This window comes from Halichoeres trimaculatus, unplaced genomic scaffold (genome assembly GCF_033239565.1).
Source record: "Halichoeres trimaculatus isolate MK-OKI-2021-1 unplaced genomic scaffold, fHalTri1.1 fHalTri1_scaffold_17, whole genome shotgun sequence".
Taxonomy (NCBI): Eukaryota; Metazoa; Chordata; class Actinopteri; order Labriformes; family Labridae; genus Halichoeres; species Halichoeres trimaculatus.
Window position 1 is genome coordinate 23,396,755 of NW_027437195.1, and position 19,386 is coordinate 23,416,140.

General features: G+C 42.3%; 1 protein-coding gene across 1 annotated transcript in view; it reads left to right on the forward strand.

The window, feature by feature from the left end:
• Nucleotides 1-5,015: 5,015 nt before the first annotated feature.
• The window catches only part of galnt16 (UDP-N-acetyl-alpha-D-galactosamine:polypeptide N-acetylgalactosaminyltransferase 16), a 50,814-nt gene continuing 36,443 nt past the window's right edge, over nt 5,016-19,386 (forward strand). Inside the window, exons 1-4 of the mRNA XM_074692497.1 lie at nt 5,016-5,498; nt 16,910-17,091; nt 17,838-17,936; nt 18,010-18,077. Of these exons, the coding sequence (XP_074548598.1) occupies nt 5,298-5,498; nt 16,910-17,091; nt 17,838-17,936; nt 18,010-18,077 (550 nt within the window). The 5' untranslated portion in view covers nt 5,016-5,297. The remainder of the gene's footprint in view (nt 5,499-16,909; nt 17,092-17,837; nt 17,937-18,009; nt 18,078-19,386) is intronic.

Genomic DNA, 19,386 nt, shown 5'->3' on the forward strand with positions numbered 1-19,386 from the left:
TCAACCAAAATATTAGGGTTGTTTCAAACCAGCCAGTTGTAATCTCTTGTAAATGATTGTCTTTTGTTGTTAAACAGTCCTTTTTCACACACACACACACACACACACACACACACACACACACACACACACACACACACACAGTTCAGATTTATAAACTATTTTAGGAGTATATTAACAATCTTTAAAGTTTTTAAAGTAATCAATACAACTTCCCTAAAGAAATCCACATTAAAAGTTCAGTGAATGTTCAATTCAAAGACTTTACGGTGGACATGGGAGAGTATTAATCACTGATTTTCAAAATTGATAAAGGAAACACACATTTTTAATAAGGAGAAACACATTTTTTATAAGGAGAAATTAGCTGACAGCTTGCACTGCTTTTTCATAAGTCATGCATTTTAAAAGGATTGGCTGAAGAATGAAATGCCAGACACACTCTTGGTGTCATATCTAATTTAAATGTCCAAATATTACTCTGTGAACCTCTGTCTGTCAGAAAATGCTTCGCACTCACAGGATCTTATAATTCGCCATCACAGACAGACTTTCCTCGCTTCACCGCACTCCTCTCCGACATAAAACTTGGGCACGAGAACTAAGGCCTGGTGTGGGATTTAAGCGTACCCTACACAAACATTCATATTGATAACTGCTGATCTGTGAGTGGATATGTGTGTTCACCCATTTTCCAGTCGTATGTACTTTTGATAAATGAGGGCCTTGTAGGTCTGGATAGCTCATTTTACGGATGAGTGTGAATTTTGCATGATTAGTGGCATCGCTAGCTTGACTCATAGGTGAGCATATTTAAGTTGTTAGCTAAAGCTGCATGTCAATTCCATTAATAAAAATTCTGGCAATAAATGTTTGTCACTGACACATTTTCCTTGACATAAGCAGGCGGTGATGATCCAAAATGATGCATAATGATGAAAAAATAAAAAACTCTGACAAACATATGTATGTTTTTGTTATGGAGACAATGACAGGACAAAAAATGTTTGTGGTAGACTACTGGCCGTTCTATCTATTATATTTTCCTCTCCAAGTACAAGAAATACATTCCCATAATAAGCATTTGGCAATTTGTTTGCACATAGCAGCATGCATCCAAAAAGTCTTGAATAACACCAGAAACAGTCACCAGATTTGTCCCTTTTTTAACAAAAAAAAAGTGGCTGGGGGGTCTGAAAAGTTGCTCAATACAGTTGGCAACACTTGCTGCCTAAATCAAAACTGGTCTCAACTCCACCTCTTTACCTCAAACTGGCCGGACTGCAACGAGGTTAAATCAGCATTTACATTATGGTGCCTGACAACAAAATGCCTCAAAACCTTGCCTCAGAAACATGTGGATGACATCACAGAGACTATGCCCATGTGAAAGACACTTTATGGAACAGTAGAACAAAGCAGAACCAGATTAGTTCTAAAAAAATCAGAGACTCATTCAAGACTGAGTCTCAATTTTGGGATGAGCGAAGTCAACATGTCTTTATATCTGTCAGTTGATATTTAACTTAAATGTAAACAAAACTGTCATCACAGTGTGGCTCTATTTTGCTCATTGATCAGGATTTCACAATATGTTTTTTTCTGTCATTAAGTTTCCTAAGACTCGAGTCTCACCACTGCCCATAGCGTCAGTGAAAACAGGAAGTGAGGGACATGTGTGAACAAGCAACTTTAAGACATTTTTAAGGCCAGAGGTCCTGAAAACTCCTGGAATGCATGTGTGAAAAAGACTAGAGAGGAAGGGGAGAGCCGTCAGCGTGTGTTTTCAACCTCTAACTGCTGCAGGTTGAGCTATGTTCCTCCTGTGATGTTACACGAGGCATTGATGTGAGAAAAACAAGGGTTTTGCAGGTTTACTGTGAGGTGACATAAAACATAAAAGTTTAATGTGCGGCTTTTTCAACAGCAGTTTCCAGACAAGATTCAGAATTTGTGTTAGAAAAAGTTTCGGCAGCACTCCCATTTTACTTTGTCATCCTGCGAGTTTGTGAGGTCTTGTGAATCAGAGAATGATTTTTCTCCTAAAGATTTGGTTTGACCAAGACTTCATTTTCACAGCACATTTTCTGATTGTATTTCCAGTTGTCAACATGTTCCTTCTCTTACGGTGTGATTTTTTGATTAAACATCAGGTCACTTTTTGTGCCCCAGTTCCCACCCGCCGTGTTTCACTTTGGAGAGTCACATTTTCTCCCTGTAGACACAGGAATGTGGAGCTTTGTGTTTCCATGAGTCTCAGGAGAGGTATTGTTGACACGAGGCTGCTGGAAACTCTACATGCAGGCCTGGTTTCCTCTCTGCACCCAGTAATCTCTGCCTCTGGACCTACTGAGGGCCGGCCTGGCTGAGCAGGTCCTGGAGGCTGAGTGGGCTGCTTCCCCTCACAGAGTCGGCACCTCTCGGTGACTGCTGTGTGTGTTTTACCCCTCCGTGTCTGAATGTGGAGACACTTTCCCTCCCTGCTCTGAGGCGTCACTGTCTCTTTCAGAGATAACAGTGACAGCAGCGCCGCGAGAGGCACAGTCCTGTCCGTACCAATGAAGACAAATATCTCCCAGCCTTCAGCCAGATGTGGCTGTGACCCCTGCAACCTTCCCTCTCCGCACGCACACACACACGCTGGATGAGGGGCGGATCTGGTTGGCTGACGGATCTCTCCATGACGGGATGGAAGGGACGAGATAGCAGCTTACATGAATAATGAGATTAACCTCGAAGTGCAGAGAGGCTTCACACAGAGAGGATAGAGCGCTGCCTGCAGCCTGTTAGCTCTTTGATTTCCACATTATTTAAGCATGTGTTGATTAAATGAGCTGAAGAGGAAAAGAAACACTTTCTACCAACACATTTGACCGCCGACCAAATGTGGCGTCAGGCTGGAAACACCCGTGAATGTTTGTATCAAACAAAAAGTAACAAAAAAACTTCTCACGCTGTGTTTTCAGTCTGAATAGTTCCTTAAATGCATCACGGAGAGATCAGACCAGTGGGATGGTTTCTCCTCGTTTGTTGTGCTCAGCAGTGCTGCAGTTCCTCCAGCTGACTCTGAATCAGGTTTCTAATGAGGGAAAACTTGGCATTCCTGAATCCTTGTGTTTGAGGTGGTGGACCCAGCTGTACACACACACACACACACACACACACACACACACACACACACACACACACACACACACACACACACACACACAGTATAGTTCCATTAGGTGGGGTTGGATGAGCTCATACCCTGGGCTGTTCGTCTACCACAGAAGAAGAGGATGAAAAACTACGGCCTCGGGATGTTTTGCTCAGCTCTGATTTCTCTGCTGGTCTCTGCAGACGTTTTAAAGCAGTGATAGTTTTTTTAAGAAGGGTCATCTCAGTTTCATAAATTCAGACTTTTCTAACGCCTCTGATTTGTTCTGAAGCTGAATAAGTCATACATACAGAGGTCATCTCTGCAAATCCAGAATTAACTCAGTGTGATGTTGAATATTCATGACGCTGCCTCTTATTCTGCCATGATCAATTCAGCCACATTGCTTAATTCACTCTGTGTGAGCTGCAGGCTCCTCATTTAAATGTATAATTCAAAATGCACTGGCAGAATAATGAGTCTTTCTATATGGAGCAGGGAAATGTGTTCCAGTAAAGGTGTAGGTTTTAGCTGGAGGGGGGAGGATATTGAAGAAATTAAGGGATCTGTAAAAAGAAAAAAACATATTTTCTTTCAAAGCTTGAAGGCTGTCCGTACAGGTTGTTTAAGCTCAGTCCATCCTGGTTTCCGAAGTATGGTGCTGCTGCTTTTAACTAAACTCTATATGTGGCGAGGAGCTTTATTTGATCATTTCTGCACAGACTGGAAAATGAAAAAATTCTAAAAGGGTCCCAAAGGAAGTAAAGTCGACATGAGGACGTTAACCACCAAAAAAATATGTTTTTGACCTAAATAACACCAATTTAATGAAAGGTAAATGAGGATTGAAAACATCAACAAGTGGACAGACTCTCAGCGGACAAACGTTTTTAGGGGAGAAATCCAGCGTGTACCCCAGAGAAGAGTTTAAACACACGTCACTAAATGCTTATGACTGCATTATTTGGTTGACACCACACTGTGACATATAAACACACAAACTTGTGCCAGTAAACAAAAAACCCTCCTGCTTTCTTGGATTTACTTGGTAGTAATGGTGGATACTGGAGCAAAAGAAAAAGGATAGAAGAGCAGAGGAAAGCTAAACAGGAGAGTGATAGAGCACAAACTAAAACACGGGTTAAAAGGTTTGTGATAATGTTCATTCCAACCCACATGCAGCAGTGATACCACAGTGGCCTGTTTAAACCATTCAAGAGTTTATCAATAAAGTAAAAATGTGCATCTGTTGCTCCACTTTTGCACTTAGTATTCCCCAATATTCTGGACAAGACAGTTAGAGCGCCAACTACAGGCCTGGCATGCTTACTACAGCGTTTTCAGTCCCTCGGCGTTTCCCTGTAAACGCAGATTTCTTATTGCGTTTTAGCATTTTGGGTGAAACGTTGTGTAAATGGGACCTAAATCTGAATTTGTTAGCTTTAGAACAAACTAATGCCTTGGTAAGAGTCACGTCCCCATGACGATGGGTGCAAGTGCTCATGGGAAACGGAATCCTTATCCTGGAAAAACACTAACTTTTTCAGATAGTAATCACAGCCCCTTGAATATGATATCAAGCTGAAGTTTCAGAGTAATTCTTCTCTAAATGAAGTGACTAAATGTGGAGCTGGCTTCAGATATCTGTCTGCAGCGCTGCTGCTTAATGCAGCTACTGCTCAGTTCAAACAAAGGGAGAGATGTGAGTGTAAAGCGCAAGAGGAGATCAGTTACTGTGAGTTAAACCTGACAAAGCCTGCAGACACACGCACAGGGAGTTAAAACAAAGGAGGATGTGTTTCAAAGGTTAACAGGAGCGGAAGAGGAGAGATCCCTCCCCCTTCTGGGTCTGCACCTGAACCAGGACCTCAGCTGGATGCAGATTGGACATCCTCTGCCTCCGCTGTGGATGGATGAGGTGTGTGTGTGCGTGTGTGTGTGTGTGTAAAGGGATGATATGACTCGGCGCTAGGACCGTGGCTCTGTCAGTGCGCCGCAAATCCCAGCAGAGAGCGAGAGAGAGGGAGAAAGAGAAAGAGGGAGGGAGTCGGTCTGCGCCGCGGCTCAACCCATCACCGGCGGGGGAGGCTGCACCTTCTGCCGAGCACGGACCTCAACCAGCCGGGCTCGCCTCCGGAGCCCTCCATATGGGCTCACCATGCGCAGGATTCGGGCCAACGCCATCGCGATTCTGACCGTAGCGTGGATCCTGGGAACGTTTTATTACCTGTGGCAGGACAACAAGCCCCACTCCTCGCCTTCGTCGTTGGCGGCGCAGACCCGCGGCAGGGGCCATGGGCAGAAGGGGGTCTCCGGCCGGCTGGAGATCCACAGGGACGACAGGACCATCCCGCTAATAGTGAGTGAGGGTGGAGGATAAGGAGAGAAAAGAGGGGTGGACGGAGGTTGGCGCTGCGCACGGTGCTGTCGCTGGAGGCGCCGAGCTGCAGGAGAGTGTGTGCTGCATGTTGATGTGTGTGAAACCTGGGTTGATGATGAGGATGGTGGTGGAGGAGGAGGTGGTGATGCACAGCTGGGGGAGTCACAGCAGGAATATGTTGCTCTCCACGGCTCTCACACCCATCATCTCCATCCTTCACCCCCTCCTATGTGCAGCCTGATCATTATTCTACAGGCTGTGTGTAATCACTCGGTGTGTGCTCATGCCTCTCCGTGCCTTCCTCGAGCTTGAGAGAACCTCGAGGACACATAAGAGGCTTTCCATAAGTCCCGTGCGTCGTGCGCAAACGCCCCGTAAACCATATCATGCTGCGAGACCTGTGTGTGGCTGCACATTGGAGGTGAAAACGTGTGTTTTTTTGCACGGATAGGGCACCAAAGTGAAGGAGTTCAGTCCCTCCTGCTGCTCGGTGTGTCATTAAAAGGCCTGTTTCAGTCAGTCAGTCAGTCAGTCAGGTCTGTTTTCTGCCTGTTGTTGCCTGCACGCGCCAGGGTGGAGTAGTGGAAATAACCTCTGGTGACGACTCCAGCTGTAGGTGTGGTGGTCTTCAGGCTTGGTTTGCAGCATCAGCCTCGTGTGTGTGTGTGTGTGTGTGTGTGTGTGTGTGTGTGTGTGTGTGTGTGTGTGTGTGTGTGTGGTGAAACTGTGGCCAGGTCCATGCCAGAGCAGATTAGAATGTCTGGTTTTCTGATGCATTAAGTGTAAAGAGATACAGACCTGTAGCTCTAAGCCCTGCAGGCATACAGAGATTTAATTCATTCATAAAGCCGGCATGCTCCTTTATTAATGATATCTGATGTGTTGTTTTATTTCTAGATTTTGAAGAGCTTCTTTTAATTACTCATCAACCAAACACTTTCTTGATGCATGCTGAGTCTATGTCACTCTGGCAATGGTAAAAAAATGTCTGTTTTATTGTCTCTGCGTTCAGCGTGAGTGTGTGTGTGCATCAGAATCTCAAATAGTGTATTGATTTTCAGAGGGGAATTAGGTCACATTACAGCTGCTCCAATACTGAAATAGAATAGTGTACGAGAGGAGAGAAAATGTAAAGGTAGAAAGAAGAAGTAGGTTGAATGCGCTGGAACTCGATAAACATATGAACTGTATCAATCAGGAACATGATCCAAAATAAGATCTCTCAGGTTAATATAATTTATATTATAAGTTTACTATCTTGAATGGCAAACAATCAGCCTGTCTTCTTTTGGATACTGGAGTCAGAGTAATGTGATGAATTTGTGTAATTATTCATCTTTCAAGCTGTTGGTCTTTATGTTGATGGTAAATGGGATCTTTACATTCTAACACTCGTCCTGTGTATCCATCTACGAGTATTCAACTGCATCAGAGGAGCTACATCCTTATTATTACCGTTTGTTTAAGTTAGGGTGGAAAAGTCCCTGATCAAGTTACCATACATTCAAAATTTGTAACTTGAGTTTTGTCGTAACAAAGATAGGGTTTGTCTTAAAGCGTAGAGTATAACGTCTTAAACCAACCAAAACTTTATGTTGAATCTTTGCATATGGAATTTGAAGGTCAAATAAAAGGTGTCTAATCTATTGTTGAGATTTCATCTCTGAGGCAAAACAGCCTGTTTTGTGGATGACTATATCACCTAAGAGTCAGAAATCAGGCCTGAAAAGTTCATTGTGCCTTCATTGTTGAACCATTTGAGTTTTCCTTGAGCCCATATTGTTGAAGAGTTACGGTAATGTGAATAGCTTGCATCAAGTATCTCCATGAAGCTTGTCTTTTATTTCTTTCTTTTTATCTTTCTATCTGTCTTTTATTTGAGGAACTGTTAGATTTTTCTCACTAGTCCAAATTTGTAGAGTCTTCCAGTAAGACTACATTTTTCCAGTGTGAGGGGAAGAACTTCTCAGACACATGTTTAAGTAGTAACGGACATCAAAACTGAAAACCAATACCATTGTCCTTTGAGCTTTGGATGCCTTGACCCATTTGTTATTCACCCAAAAAGAAAACTAATAATCCACGTTAAAACAGATAACTAAAACGTTCACCACCCGTTACAACAAGCATGGTTGAAAAACTGTATACCTCCCATTCCACACACACCTGGCTCATTAACTCAGGCTTCTTAAATCCTTCTCAAACACTACCTAACGGCAGAACAAAAAATTGCGTTCTTGAACACACCACTAACAAAAGAAACCAAGAAGAAAATGAAACTAAATTATGGCTCCAACAAAATGATTGAGGAGATATGGCAATTTAAAGAGCACAGCTAAAACTGGAGTGACGGGTTTTAAAGAGTCAAAAATTGGGACTATCTCACCTGGTTTGTAATTATGTTCAAGTCAAACTACTTTTGCATTTATGAACACCTGGTTCAACCAAGTTTGTCATTTGCTAAACACTTTATTTTTATGACAGAAGTCGTCATTTGATCATCATCTGTAATCTTTTTGTATATTTACTCAATGACTGAAGGTATAAAAAGCTGTTTAGATATTTATACTAGGGCTGGGGCTTTGAAGCATTCATTATGATTAATTAATTATAGAAGAACCACCAACAGTAATATATCTTGGTGCACAAGTTCCCAGCACACCAATCATTAGTGGAAAGCGCCCAAGTATTGCCAAGCTGGTGACAAACAATATGGAGGAGATAGATGAGACAATGTTGTGATTAAAATGTGATTAACTGTGAAGAATTAACAAAAAAATGTGATTAATTAGATATTTATCTCATTGAGTCCCACCAATTCTTTATACAGCATAAATATATGAAGAATGTGATGTGTAAAGAAGGTTTAGCTACTTTAGCTTGCCTGTAGGGCTAACAATAAACTATAATCTTAGACTGTCAAAAAATACTAACATAGTCTCTGAGCTATTCAGACCAAAACAATTTTGAGAAACAGGCAGTAAACTTGTTTATTTTTTTCTATAAAAATCAGCTTTTTTAATGGTTGTTTATGTGGTCTCTGGTGTTTGCAGCCAGCCTCAAGTGGACACCTGAGGAACTGCAGGTTTTAGGACTTTCCCATTGGTGGGAAACCAGTGGCTGAGATGATAGTTTCAGGTTAAAAAAAGTCATTATAAGAAGTATTCAATCTTATTACTAATGGTTTTGTTGCTTTTGAAGGCCATAGACTACAATCTCTATAAAATCAACTTCATACTTTATAATCCACTTCACTTTTTAAACTCATTTCCCAAAATTTTTTATCCCAAAACAAATATTTGATACTTACAGAGATCGAAATGTAAAAAAAAATGTAGAATTTGAGTCTAAGAAATTGAGATATCAGTGGAAAATATAGTCTGCTCAATAATGCTGCTACCAGTGCTAAACTAACCAGACAAACGTAATCGTTTAATGATATTATTAAAGTTTCAGGAGACTGTTGAGATAACACAGCACACTGGAGCCACTTTTACAATCTACTTGCTCAATAAAATGGTCCCAGCTGTGCAGAGGATGTGTGCCAACATGTCAGCATGTTCCACTCCTGCAGCAGCAGCTTAAACCTTGCTCACAAGATTTAATAATTGAGAGGTAAATGCCAAACTGTGAGGCTACTGTGGCATTTCTGGCCCAGGCCTGCTTAGGCATGAACAGAAAGTAAAAAAGAGGACGCTGTACTCGACGTTAATGTGTGAACTGTGATCAGAGGACGCAGAAACACTGAGAGGAACTGAGGAGCTTGATTAAAGAAAAAAAGAGATTTGGTTTGAAGGGTAATGAAGCAAACTGCTGGTTGATTTCTAATCAGATTGCTCTTTGAACAGTAAACGCTGAAATTGGAGAGCTTACAGTTTGACCTTTGATTTGCTCAGGGAGGTCGTTGACCTTTGTCACCAAACTGAGATTTCTGAGCGGCAGTTTGTTCTGGAAATCTGACCGGAGGCTCAGATCAGCTCTCAGAGCAGCTCTGCTACTCAGACAGAATAAAGGACTCTTTCTCCTTCCTTTATTCTCCCTTTGTTTCATCCTTTCTTCTTTCTTCTCTCTCCCTTTCTTCTCTCTTTAACCTTCTATCTTTCTTTTCCTTCTCTAAAGATTTTTCTTTCTTTTCCTCCCATTTTCTTCCTTTGTTTTCATTTCTACTCTGTTCTTCCCTTTTTTAACTGTCCTTCCATCCTTCGTACATTCTTTTTTCCTTCCTTCCTTGATTCTTCCTTTCCTTTCTTTTCCCTCCGCTCTTCATGTGTATATTCATCCTTAATGTCCTTCCTTCCTTCCTTCTTCATCCCTCCTAAACATTCTTTTTCCTTCCCTTCTACCTCCCTTATAACTCCATCACATTCTTCTTTCCTTCATTCCTTCCTTATGTATTTCCTTCCTTCCTTTCCCCTTAATTTTCCCCTACATTCCCCTACTTCCTTCCAACCTTCCTTCATGCCTCAATTTTTTCTACCTGTCTTCTTTCCTTGCAACCTGACATTTTCCTTCCTTCCTTCCCCTTCCTACCTCCCTTTCTTCTTTTCTGCCTTCCTTCCCTCCTTCCTGCCTCACTTTTTTCTACCTGTCTTTTTTCCTTTTAACCTGACATAGTCCTTCCTTCCTTCCCTCCTACCTTCCTTTCTTCCTTCCTTCCTTTCTTCCTTCTTTCCCTTTCCTACCTCCCTTTCTTCCTTCCTTCCTTCCTTCCTTCCTTCCTTCCTTCCTTCCTTCCTGCCTCACTCTTTTCTTCCTATCTTCTTTCCTTTTAACCTGACATAGTCCTTCCTTCCTTCCCTCCTACCTTCCTTTCTTCCTTCCTTCCTTTCTTTCTTCTTTCCCTTTCCTACCTCCCTTTCTTCCTTTCTTCCTTCCTTCCTTCCTCCCTTCCTTCCTTCCTTCCTTCCTTCCTTCCTTCCTTCCTGCCTCACTCTTTTCTTCCTATCTTCTTTCCTTTTAACCTGACATTGTCCTTCCTTCCTTCCTTGCTTTCCACTTCCCTCTTTTCTTCCTCCCTCACTGACCTTCCTCCTCTTCTTTCCTTTTTCCACACTCATTATCCCACCTCAGCCTCATTTATTTCTCTCAGTTGTCTTTTTGTCATTCTCTTCTTTATCCTTGTTTCTCTCATTGTTATCTCTTTCATGCCTTTCTTACATTAATTTTTAAAATGTTTTTCAGTTTTTGTCTCCCTAACTTCCTAATACCTTCCCTGATGTTTTGTCTCGGCTCTTCTTTCTCTTGCCCTCCTTTCTTTCCCTGTTCATCAGCAGCGTTAATGACATTATCTGTTGCTCCTCTTCCTCTCCTCCTCATCTCCTCTGCTGAGTGCTTCTAATTTCCCAGCTCCATTTTCTCTCGTCCTGCACAGTGTTTGTGCGCACACAGTCATAACACTCACTAAAATCACTCTTTCCTTTTCTCTGACCTCCACATCTGCTGTCACGACTCTAAACATCAGTGGCGGCCATGTTTGCAACATCTGACCACATGACTCAGATCCACTTTGTCAGTTAGTCTTCATCTCTCCTGTGCTTTAATGAGTTTTTATCCTGGACAGACACAGATTACGGTAATTTACCGTCCTCAGATTAGGCAGTGACTGATGGTTTTAAGTGCTTAGACGTACTCTGACTAACCGGGCAACAATTTCATTCTTTGTCACGTGACCGTATAAACACAGCGAGAGAACTGGGTTAATGTGCCGTTAACAATCGCATGAATAAGGATTAGCTACTTTTTCCAGCCTCCCGTCCGTGCTGCTCAATCTGGTTACAATCACGTCATCCTCTGAAGTTTGAGAAACTCTGATCCAAGCTCCTTTACAGAATATTTAAATCTCACATTGAGCCTTATTGTGGCCTTACATTAAAAAAATAATAAAACTGTTAAAGAATTATTCAGATAATCTGACAAATAATATTATTTATGAACCTTGATGCAAAAAGGTCAAAGTTTATCCAATGCTTTTTCACTTTTAATGATTCTGTCTTTGCTTAAAGAAGATATGAACAGTGAAGTCAAATATTCATCCCGCTGATGAACTATATTTTCAGTAAATCTTCTGAAAACATTGTTGTCATCGAGTGTTACAGATGTGAAAGAAAAACCTGCTTTCTGTTTTTTAATACAAACCTTAAACCTCAGGTTAACTTACTCTCAGGTTGAGTTATGAAACAGTTCAGACTCCAAATTAACTTTTTTCCTGTTTTTCTCCTCAAATTGATTCTTCATTTCATCTCTTCTTCTTTCTTCACTTTGTGCTTCTTTCCTTCAACCTTCCATTGAATTCTACTTTTTTATTTATTCATCCCTCACTTTCTTCTTCATTTTTCATCCCTTCCTTTCTTCCCTTTTCCTTCCTACCTTCCTCCCTCCCTTCCTTTCTCATAATTTGCTTTATTCTTTATTCCTTCGTCACTCACAACCTTCCTTAACCTTCCGTCTTTCATTCCTCCCCTTCGCACACTTCATTCCTTTCTTTCTTTCTTTCTTTCTTTCTTTCTTTCTTTCTTTCTTTCTCAAAGCCTTCATTCACCCATAACTATCTCTGTCCCTCTCTCCCTCCCTCCTTCCTTCCTTCCTTCCTTCCTTCCTTCCTCTGTCACTTAATGTCTTTTTTTCTACCCTTCTTCATTCCTCCCTAACCTTCTTGTCACCTTCTGTTGTTCTTTTGCCCTTCACTTCACTTCCTTCCTTCCTTCCTTCCTTCCTTCCTTTGTACCTCACTTTCTTTAACCCTAACTTATTTTTCCTTCCTTCCTTCCTTCCTTCCTCTTTCCTTCCTTCCTTCCTTCCTTCCTTCCTTCCTTCCTTCCTTCCTTCCTTCCCCCCTTATACCACACTTTCTTTAACCCTAACTTTTTCTTCCTTCCTTATTTCCTTCCTTCCTTCCTTCCTTCCTTCCTTCCTTCCTTCCTTCCTTCCTTCCTTCCTTCCTTCCCCCTGTATAGCTCTCTTTTTTTATCCCAAACATTTTACTTTCTTTCCCCCTTCCTTTCTCCCTTCCTCCCTCTCTCCCTCCCTCCCTTCCTCCCTTTACACCTCACTTTCTTTATCCCTATCTTTTTTCTTCCTTCCTTCCTTCCTTCCTTCCTTCCTTCCTTCCTTCCTTCATGTCTTCCTTCCTCCTGACTTAACAACCTCCATTTCTCCTTAACCTTCTTTTTCTCCTCTCTAACTTTTGTTCTTTATTCTTATGTTCCCTCCTTCATTCATTCATTCCTTCATTGGTTCCTTTGTTCCTTGGTTCCTTGGTTCCTTCATAACCTCCTCCCTTCCTTGCTTCTTTTTTACTTGCTTTTTGATCACTAAGGAGATGTTTTATGACCTGAACTTATTTTACATCTTTAATTTTGTTTACTGATCTAGATTAAGTTGATCTTTGTTTACTAAAAAAAAACGAATTTCTAATTACATTTTCTCCCTGGCAGTAACTAAGGTGTGATATCTGACTGAAAAGCGCATCCTGATGTTTAGTTGGATCATGAACAGGATTCAAACCCATCATTACTACATGATCTGACGTGCTGCGTTCTCGTCCTGTCATCACACACTCGGGGTCACAGCGGGGCTTCGTCTCCAGCCAATCAGGCAGATTTGACTTGTTTGTGATCGGTCTTTTCATTCGACATGAAAGAGCCAGCAGACGTCTTCATCCTCCAGACGAGGCTCATGTTTAATTCAGTGGCCTGAGCTGCAGAGTGCCTTCTGTTATTTCTGTCTTACTATCCTCGGAGAGCCATTTTCACAGCCTTCAATACTCGGTTGTGATGATACTTGTGGATTACCGGGGGAAGAAGGAAATAAGAGTCAGACCTTGGTGCTGTCTGATGTTTCTGGTGGAAGTGGCTCTGATTAAATGTAGATTCTGATGTGTGAGCGGTTTTAAGTTGGAGGAAATTTCAGCACGTTGTTGAGGACAATATCACAGCAGACCTCAGTGATTCTTTCAGATCAAGACTGTTTTGTTTGGCTGTTAATGTTATTTTCTTACTGAGACCATCATCAGATTCCAGGGTGAGGCGGTCAGCCCTCCACTGACCCTCGGGATGTAAACAAAACAAAACACAGCAAACTGTCGAAGGGAAGTAAACATCCAGGCCACTTGAGTCAAAATTTCACCAGATTTTTCCATTTACTATTTGAAAAACTGGAAAAATGATGACAAACACTGGCCAGAGAAAGCAAACGACAGGTTTAATCCTGGATCGGTTTTGTTTAAGAATAACAGTATTGGATTTTTCTGCAGTATCGTCGGTTTTGTGATAGCCTTCCTCTTTAACTCGGCTCTGCACTGAGGTGTGTGTCTAAATCCTTGAACGTGTCAGCTGCCTCCCTTAAGAGACCAAAAATGAGGTCACCTGAACCTCCACCTGGTCATAAGCTTTTTCTGAATCCTTGAACAAAGCCTCATCCTTTCTCCTTGTGTCCATTTCGCTGCAGCTTTAAATCCTCAGGAGAGTATTCCTATCTGCTTATTATGCATTCATTAGCTGTTTTAACCTCCCACTCAGCCTCTCCAGGTTTTCCCTGAGTGTTACAGCTCCTCGCAGGGGAAACCCTTTAATTACTGAGGATTTAAAGAGCCTGGATTCAGGTTTCATTCCACTTTGCTCTGTTGGCTCTTGCATGATTATCTGAACAAGAAAGTATCATTTGCATTTTAATCACAGCGCTGAAACTTCAGAGTGCAGCAGAAGCAAGGGTTTACTCTCAGATGAGCGGTGTTGCAGCAGGATTGCTGCAGCAGGGGACTAGTTTCAGATGACTTAATACACGCTGCAGTGAATTCAGAGCTAGGGGAACTTGTCTCTCATTGACAGTTACAGAAAACAGCATGCCAAACGCTGTCTTTGTGCGGCTGTGGCATGTGGCAGTCAATGTGGCAGAAAAACAGTCTGTTGACAGAAATGATGGCAGTGAAGGAGTGGCGTGTTGACACCAAACACAACTCCAGCTGCTGCGTTAGCTCTTCTGTGTGTTTACATGAGAAACAGAGAGTGGATTTGTGTTTGTGTGTCAATTAAATCCCTCAACATCTCTTGTTTTTAAACATTTTCAGTTCATATGAAAGGATTTTTATTCTTTAATTCAGTTTATAAATATCTTTGAAGACTAATTCAAACATTTTAAAACATTAAAGAGTCTAAGGTGGTATTCAGACCTGGACTGTTTGGTCCACTTTAAACGGACCAGGGTTCGTTTCCCACTGGTGCGGACTTTTCATGCAGGTGTGAATAGACACAAATGAACCCTGGTGCGGACCAAACAACCGGACTGAGACCCATTTTTTGAGGTGGTCTCGGTCCGCTTCCAAACGAACTCTGGTGCGGTTCATGGTTCTCCGATGCAGGTCTGAATACAAACCAAGGTCCATCCAAACTAACTACAGGATACATGCGCCTTTTGGGCCTATAAAGCCACCATAACTTAACCATCTTTGGTTCATACCTGATCCTCCGTCTTCTGTTTAGCCACGCTGTTGCTAGCATGTTGTGGGTCAGGACACGCAGAGCATAGCGTCTCCTTGCTGCGTGCATTCGTCTTCGCTGTTCCAAAATTTGAAATGGAGCGTTGTTAAGCCTTCTTTGAAGGAGCTGCTCTTGAAACTGAAAATGATTTTGCAGCTCTAATAAGAGCACAAACACACGTTTACCTCCATTTCCGGGTCTGTATTCTGTGTGCCGCCTTTGTCAGTGCTGTCCAATGAGAGCACTGATCGTCACACATGTGGATGTGTTTACAGAATATAGTCCACTTGCAAAAAGTACAATCTGAATATGAACCGCACCAAACAAAAAAAATAAAGTCCGCTTTTGGTCCGGGCCAAACAAGTGGACCAAAGGACTTATCTGGTCTGAATACAGCCTAAATGAATACTAAGCACAAATGTTCTGGATCTGCTCCTTCAGTTTGCCTCAGCATGCAGTTGCAAAGCTGTGTGTGGTTGCTGCAGCAGCATCTCTTTCTAATGGCAAATGCATCCCATCAATTAACATCCACAAGAAGAGCTTATTTCAGCACATGGCAGGCTCAGGTCCTGACAGTAATGCAGATGAATCATTGAAATGTGGACTCAAACATGCTAAATAAGAGTAAAATACACAGCCTGGCTCTGATTGTAGACTGTTATGAATGATTGCATGTTAGCATCATGTTAGCATCATGTTAGCTCCCTTTTCCCTTGTAGGAGACGACTGCTTGCTTCGTTTTTTTCTGGTAGTTAGCAGTCTGGGCTAATCCCACGAAAAACAGCTACTTTTGGTTTATTGTCATACACTAAGAAGTTTCCTTCACTTAATGCATCCTAAGGAGATTGCCACTTGGCGAAGACCAGGGGCCCCTGTTTCTAGCCACTTCCACCAGCTCCTCTGAGAAGATACCAAGGTATTCCCAGGTCAGCCGATAGCTATAATTCCTCCATGGGTCTATCCTGGGGTCTCCTTCCAGATGCGCATGCCTGAAACACCTCATCAGAGACGCGTCCAGGAGGCCTCTGCACAACATGTCTGAACCACCTCATCTGGCTCCTCTTGATGTGAAGGACCAGAGGCTCTACTCTTCCCTCGAGCTCTGAACCCTTTCTCCAAGGCTGAGCTCAGTCAAGCACGTCTGGAGAAAGCTCATTTCAGCCGCTTGTATTCACAGTCTCGTTCTTTCGGTCACTACCCACTGGCACCACTGGTAAATTACTAAAAGTTTGCCCACAATGCTGATGACCAGAGTGACAAAGTCATTCAGTTGGGCGCCAAATCCTTGTTCTTCAGACCTCAGCAAGAATTTTCCAATTCAGAAACTAATTCTTCTGTTTTTTTATGTGACACCACATGAATGCAGCATTACTCCCATTATCTAACTTCTTAAAGGGACAGGCTCCAAGCAGCCTGAAATTCAAACAGAGGCTTTTATCTGAGACACATTACCATCACTCTCCAGCAAGGTCTGCCTTACTAATTCTGCAGAAAGCTCTTTTGATTGTGGAAATTAAAACAGAGATGCTTCAAAAGAAAAGGTTTTGGGAGAAGGTCTTCCACCTGCTTCAGATGTTTTGCTTTGTGATGTTTTTGTTTTGTTCTTTCTGCTGTTGAGGCAAAAATACACTGATCTGATCTGATCCCAGCTCCAGCAAGTCAGAGCCCTTCACATCACATGCCTAAGGCTACTGTTTTTGTCCGATTCAGGAGCAACGACAATACAATTCAATGGGAGTGAAGGGAGCAAAGTATCAGCTGTTAATGGTTAAAAAATTAATCCTCTCAAACCAAAACACAATCAAAGCTTTCTATCTGATAGTTATTAACACTCATAAATCTGTCAAATTGGTCGAATGTAGCTGGTGGAGACCATCGTGGCTCAGTCAGATATTAAAGTTGCCGTATCTTCTGCAGGTGACCCAGCCCCCGCGTCCGGAGACCCAGAGCCAGCTCCTGGGTTCCTTTGACGAGAAGGCCTACCTGGCCTCGAAGCAGCTAAAACCGGGGGATGATCCATACAGAGAACACGCCTTCAACCAGCAGGAAAGCGACCGGCTGGGCAGCGAGCGTGCCATCAGAGACACCCGACACTACAGGTGAGTGGGGTCAACAGCCTCAGCCCAGGTGGTTTCTACCTGTCCTACTGTGATCCGCACAAGGAGATCCAGGATTAATCTTTCTTTAGCTGCTCATAGATTTGGAGTTTAGAATCTGCCGTCGCACTAACAGGTAGTTCAAGGGTCAAATGAGGAGATTATTCTGGGAGGTCTTAACCTGAGTGTCCTGACTGCTGGGTTCACTCCAGGATGTCGATCTGAGCTACAGCAGGTGGGCAAAAGGATCATGTTCTCCACCTCTTCTCTTAGAAAATGACAATGAAAGCATAAAAACAATGTCTCAGTATTCTGTTGTAGCTTTTACAGCAGACAAATTCATGCCTGTATCCATCACTCTGCAGTGTGCGTTCTTGAACATTAAGAAAATTAACTTGTGTTGAAAAGAAAAGGAGTTAGTTAATCTCAAACACAGATTCCCTGATGTATGGTACTTCATCTTCTTGTTTTCTAAAACAAATCTCAAAGCTCCAAACCACAGGTAGCAGTGTAAAGCAGAGGGTCAGGACAGTATGCAGTTGTTGCCTAGCAACCGGATATTTCCGTGTCACTACAGCAACAATGCCAAGGCAACTCCACAGGGCTTATCACAGCTGCCCGAAACACAGCTTGGTAGGTGGAGAGGGTTCAGGGGGTTGGTTTTGTCTGTGGCCCGTCTGGAAGGAGATTTTTAATAGAAAACGGATCCAAACCTGCTCTGACCACGTGATGAATCCCTCTCCCTGCAGGTGTGCGTCTCTGAATTATGACACAGATCTCCCAGCCACGAGTGTCATCATCACTTTCCACAATGAGGCCCGCTCCACGCTCCTACGAACCATCAAAAGGTAATGAGATCAAACGCAGAGATACTGACGGCTATCGTATCCTCCTCTTAATCTGTGTTTATCTCTCCCTCAGTGTCCTGATGAGAAGTCCTCCATCCCTGATCCAGGAAATTGTCTTGATAGATGACTTCAGCTCTGACCGTGAGTCTCTGCTTTTCTTATGCTGATGAAAAATGTAGCAGCTTGGATGCTTGCGTTTTTTATCAGAGTACGGATATCTAAAACCAGCTGACAAATACCCTAAAGAGAAGTCCAAGCTTTTTTTAACCCCATATAAAGATGATTTTTCTATTAACACTGATCATATCCAATGACTTCTCATCGGATAGAGTGTCTTAAGTTTGCCTTTAGTGTTTCCTCATCTCATTACCATGTTGGCTTTACATAGAAAAATGTATCCATCAGTTTGAAACAATGTTACCGTCACTGCTCACATACTTCCATACGTCCTTCCAGAAATACGGATGAATTGAAGCCAGAGCACAGACAGGTGGCTCCGTCCGTATCCATATCTGTATGCAGTGTTGACCATAAATGGGCCTTAGGCCTTACCAAACACCAAATGACTGTTAGATCTTAAGCAATTTTAAAATCTTGTGATACTACACAAATAAAAGCCAATTTTTAACCAGACAATCCTTTAAATGCACTAAATTAGTCCATACGGCAGCTAGCCCACACTGAACCTTTGTGGTGATGATTCCAGAGACGTGAGATCTCACAAAAGTTTGTGTGATAAAACCTTATCAGCCGGTCACTCCGGTGTGTTTTTCAGTTAAAATCATTTAAACAAGTAAAGGAATCTGGGTAAATAAATCCACAAGCTGCTCTTCATTTCAGTTGTCATGGCAAACACAACCCGAGGATCTTGATTTATTTCTAGAGCTTCGAAGGGTCTTTTGCCTGTGGCACAATTGTTTGTAGCTGCCAGCTAAGAAAAGAATAGAATAGAATAGAAAATACTTTATTCATCCCCAAGGGGAAATTCAGGAAGGCGAAAGGTAAGGTAAAGGTGACAGACTTTACCTGGTCCCTGAGCATGGTACACTTGCGGTCACACTGGCCAAACAAACTAGACTTTAGAGCTTAAGTATTCTTGGGTGAGATATGGATGGCCAGTGTGAATGGGCCCTTAAAACCATCCAGTGTGAACCCAGCCTTGCTGTTTAAGCTTTGCACGCTAAGTCCATTTTTTCTTCGTCCAAAACTTACACACATTAAAAAATAAATTTGATCTCATGCTATGGCAATCATGTTTACACATTTGCTTCGAAAATTTCGTCTGTCATTATTTTTTTCAGAACAGGTTCAATTTCCCCCAAAAAACTAACAAGTGACCTCACTGAGTCTACTTTCATGTTTTATACAAAACCACAGAGAAATTTGACTTCTCTCTGACTTCTCTGAATGTAGATGTTGCTGTCTTGTTCATTTCTACCAGTGGCAATTG